The sequence below is a fragment of the Salvelinus fontinalis genome, unplaced genomic scaffold (genome assembly GCF_029448725.1).
Source record: "Salvelinus fontinalis isolate EN_2023a unplaced genomic scaffold, ASM2944872v1 scaffold_0562, whole genome shotgun sequence".
Lineage (NCBI taxonomy): Eukaryota > Metazoa > Chordata > Actinopteri > Salmoniformes > Salmonidae > Salvelinus > Salvelinus fontinalis.
Window position 1 is genome coordinate 28,231 of NW_026600771.1, and position 7,105 is coordinate 35,335.

Below are 7,105 nucleotides of genomic sequence, written 5' to 3' on the forward strand. Positions count from 1 at the left end.
GGGCCTCGGGTAAGGTGATGTGATCCTTAACTAGTGGGTCTAGGGCCTCGGGTAAGGTGATATGATCCTTAACTAGTGGGTCTAGGGCCTCGGGTAAGGTGATATGATCCTTAACTAGTGGGTCTAGGGCTTCGGGTAAGGTGATGTGATCCTTAACTAGTGGGTCTAGGGCTTCGGGTAAGGTGATATGATCCTTAACTAGTGGGTTTAGGGCCTCGGGTAAGGTGATGTGATCCTTAACTAGTGGGTCTAGGGCCTCGGGTAAGGTGATATGATCCTTAACTAGTGGGTCTAGGGCCTCGGGTAAGGTGATGTGATCCTTAACTAGTGGGTCTAGGGCTTCGGGTAAGGTGATATGATCCTTAACTAGTGGGTTTAGGGCCTCGGGTAAGGTGATGTGATCCTTAACTAGTGTCAAAGCACTTCAGGGTGACAGAAGTCAGTGCTGTGGGGCGATGGTCATTTAGTTCAGGTACTTTTGCTTTCTTGGGTCAAGGAACAATGGTGGACATCTTGAAGTAAGTGGGGTAGGGAGAGACTGAATATGTCCGTAAACACTCCAGCCAGCTGGTTTAACACATGCTCTGAGGACGCGGGATGCTGTCTGGGCCGGCAGCCTTGCGAGGGCTAATAAGCTATTTTAACCTAGATGCCTGTTACCTAGTATTGACTAACGTTAACTAGCTAACTCGCTAGCGGCTGGACAGTGGGCACCGATATACCGTCTGTGTCTGTCTGGTTAGACACTCCTCACAAAAAGTTGCTCTTGTGTGTGGAGTGCTGGCTTGGTCGCATAACGTTAGCTGGATATCTAGCTAGCTTTGTTTACTTAACAAGGTAACAACGATAAATACAGGTTTTATACTTATATTATCAAAAAGGCTTTCGTTCGGGGTTAAGGGCTCACATCACAACATCAAATTAACGTTAGAGCTACGCCGACTGTTTTTCTTCCCGCATCATCAGCACACGTTTACCTCACATTGTGCCACCATAATGCTCTCGGTGAAAGATTACGAGGCCCGTTGAACAAAGTCAATTCAGAAGTAAACCGAAATGTATGATATCTCACCTTATTGCTAACTTTTATCTCATCGTCTCCGTCCGTCAGTACATCCTAAATCGTCAGAAATTGCCCAAAAGAAGCACTTCTAGTGTGTCTGTTTAGATCGGCTAAGGGTTCAGAGCAGGAATTCCTTGAGTCGATTTCTTGCGGCGTGTCGATTGAACGGATGGGAGACGTCACATTTTCGTTGGGGTCATGACCACAGGAAGAAGTTCTCCCCACAAATTATTTTATTTTTTAATTAAACGTTAAAAAAATACGTAATTTCCTTCACGACAAGTCTGTGGCTAGATATATGTTTTTGGAATCCTTATTCTGATAACAATTGCATAAATGTTTTGAAAGGGAATATTTGACTATTCTGACAGATTGATTAGATAAATCTAATTGATTAGATATGAGGGGGTTCTACTCTCTGATACAGCCAAAGATTGACTGTCGTTGACAATGTCAAAGATAGTGCTAAAATCATAGCTAATAATATAAATAAACGTTCATAAAAAATGTATTGGGTTATTACAGCTTATAAACGCTCTTGACAGCGAACCAATCAGAGGAATTATAGAATTTGATCCCGCCCCTTTTTGTACTTGACATCCGGATTTTCCGCCCTACTACTTCCTCTTTCCCAGTTCGCAGTCAGCGAGAGACACCATGAAGGCGTCTGGCACAGTATGTAAAATTGTTTATTAAACCTTTTTAAATCACAGAAAGTCAGTTATATAGACAGATTTGAGCACATATAACTCCAATCGTTTGATTTATGTAGTCACATGATGCTAAATCAATATAAATAGTTCGATTTTTCTGCATTTATAAAACTGAAGCCTCCGCGGCTGTAACATGGCGTCCACGTTTGAGATTTTGGACCATGTGGGCCCATAGAGAAACAATGCAGCTGGCTAGGAAAAGATGCGGCAACGGTGAACGAAACAAATATGCCCGTCTATGTATTTAGCCACCTTTCTCCAAACAATTTTTCTTCAGTACACTTCTTCCCAAAGTGTGTTAAATTGTCCGCGAAGTGCTAGCTAACATGTATCTAGTAGCCTAGATTGTTAACTTTAGTAAGCTAGTTGCCACATACCTGCCCAGGCGTAGGCCACGTTGCTAGCCGGCTAACTTGGCCAATTAGCGAGTACAAATACACATCTCATAACTAACTTAATGATCCTCTCCAGAAACATTTTGTCAATCCCGAAACAAGTAATTAGTAGTTGTGTTAACTGAAAGTAGTTGTTAGCTATAACTAGCTAGTGTCATTCAGAACGGTAAAATATCTAAGTTAGCAGGCTAAGATTGGCTGGCTACCAAGCTAAAGGCATTGCGCCTGGTACATAAAGCAAACTTAATGTTGACATCATGCAGTTGACTGTAGGAAATGTCATGCATTGTATTAATATAATTTAGTCCTTTCCCCCCCTATTTATGTATTGCAATGCACCCTAACCCAAAGGCCATATCAAATAAATGGTATGATCTTGTCAGGTGTGCTAAAATCAACATGATGTACCTTGTCGCCTTTCTCTGATGCTGATGTGCCGTTGAAAGTGAATCCAAGGTTCAACATTTTAATACATATTTGTCTTATCCAGTATCCATCATAGTCTTAATTAAGTTAGCGACTGGTATATATGGACAGCTTGTATTGCACGTTACTCACATTTCTTCCTCTCCTGCTCCATCCACGCAGCTTAGGGAGTACAAAGTCGTTGGGCGCCTCCTGCCCTCGGTTAAGAACCCCACCCCTCCTCTTTACCGCATGAGGATCTTCGCTCCTAACCATGTGGTGGCCAAGTCTCGCTTCTGGTACTTTGTCTCCCAGCTGAGGAAGATGAAGAAGGCCAACGGAGAGACAGTCTACTGTGGTCTGGTAGGTAGCACAGGGGACAGGGTGGGCTCATGGGTGGGATGGGGTGGTACTTTGTCTCCCAGGGAACAGGGTGGGGGGGGGGGAGACAAATCAACTGCCAACATCCACCATTATTGAATGCATATGTTTAATGTGTTTTCTATTTACTGAGATTTCATTATGTGCAAATGGAACTATTATATTATGGAAATGGATGGCGTCAGTGGTCTGGCTGGAAGTTAGTGTTACACACACACAACCTGACAGACATTTAAAGACAATGCCCTTTAAAGAGAGATTACAGGAGAAAGGAAACTTGATGAGCTCGACCGGTATTAGATTTGTATGTAAAATCAATCGCTGCATCGTTTGTGCATCGTTTGTCTGGTGGTACTCTCCCGTTGTACCTGTAGAAATGGAAATGAGATGTTTTCAGGGTAAACATGAGTAAATTATATCCAGGTACACCCGTGTTGTCACGATAATACCAGAATTTAGACTTCCTGTTTTAGTGTCAGGATACTCCAATATCATCATGATGCTTGATTTCAAAACGATGCCACAAATAAATGGCGCTTTAGCCAAAGAATGGAGCAGCTCAGTTACACCTCTGTTCTGTTGTTGGGTATCTTGAGTTTTACTTTAACCTTTAACTAGGCAAGTCAGTTAAGAAAACAAATTATTATTTACCATGTCGGCCTACACCAGCCAAACCCGGAGGATGCTGGACCAATTGTGTTATGGGTGACGCACAATCAATCAAACATTCGATTGTTATTTTGTAGATTAGTAAAAACACAATGTTAATAATTTATTTGAAAGGTACATTTCTAGGTAAACTACTTAAATCAAGCTGAAGACTAGGTCTATTCACAGTACAGGTGAATGCATCATTTAAATAGGAGTGTGACATGCATTGAGTTATTCAGCTGGTTTTGAGCTGATTTCACAGGGCTACAGATGACCCACAATCCCTTCTGTTGGGGACAAGCATTGTGCGGATAGACTTGACCCTTTCAATTACGTGAAACCCGTTTGACAGAAGCACAGAATGTAACAAAAATGCTTGTACCGGGATGTTTTTTGTATCTGAAAAAAGTGCAGAAGTTTCAGTATACCGTGCAACACTAATGTACATCCGTCTTTCATCCCATCAGTCAGGAAGTCGTCTGGTTCTGTAACGTTGAACCTGTGTCGATTGGGTGTCAGTCAGGAAGTCGTCTCGTTCTGTAACGTTGAACCTGTCAGTCAGTCAGGAAGTTGTCTCCTTCTGTAAGGTTGAACCTGTCTGTCGATTGGCTGTCAGTCAGGAAGTCGTCTGGTTCTGTAACGTTGAACCTGTCTGTCGATTGGGTGTCAGTCAGGAAGTTGTCTCGTTCTGTAAGGTTGAACCTTGTCTAATTAACTCTTATTTCCCCCCACCTCTGTCTCAGGTGCACGAGAAGACTCCCCTGAAGGTGAAGAACTTTGGCATCTGGTTGCGTTACGACTCCCGTAGTGGAACCCACAACATGTACAGAGAATACAGAGACCTGACCACTTCTGCAGCCGTCACCCAGTGCTGTAAGTATGTCCCAGTGTGGCCCCATGTCCTGCAGTCTGTCTGACAGTCTGTAGTACACTGGACCGTCACCCAGTACTGTAAGTATGTCCCGGTGTGGCCCCATGTCCTGCAGTCTAGTACACTGGACCGTCAGCCAGTGCTGTAAGTTAGACCGGGCCCACACAGGGGCAATCTGAACGTCTGGAGTGCACTGGATTTAACCCATTGATTCATTGGACAGGCCATGTTTTAAGATCTGTGATCATTATTAAATGGTTCCTTATGATGTTTAGTAAAACAGCTTGTATCTGCTGTAGATGCGTCCCAGGAGAATAGAGTGTGAATTTAGAGTTACCGATGTCTCTGTGTGTTAGGTTTGGGAACTATCCAGATGTACATACCGTTTCTGTACCGTACTGGGTCTATACGGTATTAACGGAAGTGTACCTGAGTTACACTACCGCTCCCCCCCCCCCCCCCGCCCAATAAAAATAAAACATCTGCCACACAAAAAAACTATTTAGGCAACCGGGAACTTGGTCCAGGGGGACATTGAGTATCTCTGCTGTAACCAAGAAACTTGATGTTGCCATCTAACAGCTAGCCAGTTAGCAAACCAGCTGTCATTTACTCAGTGCATCTTAGTTAGCAAACCAGCTGTCATTTACTCAGTGCATCTTAGTTAGCAAACCAGCTACCATTTACTCAGTACATCTTAGTTAGCAAACCAGGCTAAAAATACTAACTTGGCCAGTCTTCCAGGAGGGCAATACTCACTAGCTGTGTTTTTGTTATTCTAATGTTTTGTGTGTCTGTGTGTGTTCTCCAGATCGTGATATGGGCGCTCGCCATCGTGCCCGTGCTCACTCCATCCACATCATGAAGGTGCAGGAGATCGCTGCCAATAAATGCCGCAGACCTGCCATCAAGCAGTTCCACGTAAGTCGACACACATCGTATATCATTCACCCTGGGTCGGACTGTTCTCTCTGCTACCGCACGGCAAACGGTACCGGGACGCCAAGGACCAAAAGGCTCCTTAACAGCTTCTTACCCCCCCAAGACTGCTGAACAGTCAAATGTCCCCCCAGACTATTTACCTTGACCTCTGCTGCTGTTACTCTGTTTATTATCTATGCATAGTCACTTTACCCCTACCTACATGTACAAATTACCTCGACTAACCTGTACCCCCACACATTGACTCTGTACCGGTACCCCCTGTGTATACCTTCGGTATTGTTATTGTTACTTTTTATTTATTTATTTATTTTACTTTAGTTTATTTATTAAGTATTTGTAGGTAAGCATTTCACTGTTGTGTTCGGCACATGTGACAAATACAATTTGATTTAAATCCCCGCGCCGACTAGGTGAAAAATCTGCCGTTGTGCCCTTGAACAAGGCACTTAACCCCAAATGCTCCTATAAGTTGCTCTGGAAAAGAGCGTCTGCTAAATGACGCCAATGCGAATGGTATTGTGAGCGTATAGTAATGCCAAGTTTTATTGTGTCTTGCTGTTTTAACTGAGTACGATGTGCCGCGGGGGGTCTCTCTCTGGTCTGGCTCTGTATTGGTCCGCTCCGGATATAAAACCTGACAGACAAAAACACCAGATTCCTCTTCCAGGTTTAATGTTCCTAGTCTTAAAACATGGCGTTTTTTTGAATCTGGCTACATGCTGATGTTACTCTGTAAAATTATGTTGGTGTTGTAAATGGATGATTGGCAAAACAGTTTTCCCCCCTAGTTATCTTCCCCCTGCCACTTTAAGGCAAATTCTATAGATTTCTACTTGATTTTTAAATGATTGTAGCTATGATGACTGTAGGTATCTGCTGTTCAAATAGACCAAGCTAGTGTTAGCATAGCGGCTATATGTGTGCCTTATTTTCTTAATGGAAATGCTAGGAGCTCAGATGCAATCATTTGAACGTTTCAAAACATTGTTATTCAATTATTGCGTCTCAGCTCCTCCTGTGTGTGACGCTCCTTTTCCTTTAAGCGTTCTACTCCGCTAACCAGCGCCTCACCTGATCAGGTGTGCGTTTCTTCTGCCTGTCAGATGAAATGATATCATGTCTTTGCCTAAAACATCTCGTCTTGTCCTCTCCTCAGGACTCCAAGATCAAGTTCCCCCTGCCCCACAGGGTCCTGCGTCGTCAACACAAGCCCCGCTTCACCACCAAGAGACCAAACACCTTCTTCTAAAGGAAATAACCTCTGTTTTCACTTTGTGCGGGACAATAAAAATTCTAATTGTAGAAAAGAAGCCATTTTGTTTTGAGTACATTTTTTAACACATTTTTGGCTAAGATTTTGTGATACTTCTGACATGCAAGTTTTGATATAACTAATTTATCTGAGCCGTGAGTTGTATTGCGTAATGCTTTGCAGGAGGGGGGGGGGGGAATTGTTGTCGGTGGATATTATGTGAAAAGTTATTAGTTAACGTTCAGAAATGTGAAGAGCGAGAATTTGGGACCATTGCCACAGATTTGCTACAAAACAGCCCCTAATTATGGCTTTATAATGACCGTTTAGAGATTATGCGTTGCATATGACTGCTGATCAATATATGAAAGATAAAAGTTACCAATAAAAACATAGTTGAGCTCATCTGCACCATCTGTAGGTTAAATT

General features: G+C 43.0%; 1 protein-coding gene and 1 non-coding gene across 2 annotated transcripts; both read left to right on the forward strand.

The window, feature by feature from the left end:
* The first annotated feature begins 1,648 nt into the window (after positions 1–1,648).
* On the forward strand, positions 1,649–6,734 carry rpl18a (ribosomal protein L18a). Its single transcript, XM_055914420.1, has 5 exons — positions 1,649–1,738; positions 2,760–2,939; positions 4,352–4,481; positions 5,291–5,400; positions 6,581–6,734. The coding sequence occupies exons 1-5, from the start codon at positions 1,721–1,723 to the stop codon at positions 6,671–6,673; spliced, it is 531 nt and encodes a 176-aa protein (XP_055770395.1). The 5' UTR covers positions 1,649–1,720; the 3' UTR covers positions 6,674–6,734.
* Positions 2,504–2,638, forward strand: LOC129846477 (small nucleolar RNA SNORA68). Its single transcript, XR_008758259.1, has one exon. It is a non-coding gene; the product is annotated as a small nucleolar RNA SNORA68 (small nucleolar RNA).
* Positions 6,735–7,105: the final 371 nt, after the last annotated feature.

What these genes read in the sequence shown, in the direction of transcription:
- rpl18a (XM_055914420.1), top strand. An exon ending in AGACAGTCTACTGTGGTCTG is followed by an intron (nt 2,940 to 4,351) that starts GTAGGTAGCACA and finishes CCTCTGTCTCAG; the next exon opens with GTGCACGAGAAGACTCCCCT. An exon ending in TGCAGCCGTCACCCAGTGCT is followed by an intron (nt 4,482 to 5,290) that starts GTAAGTATGTCC and finishes TGTGTTCTCCAG; the next exon opens with ATCGTGATATGGGCGCTCGC.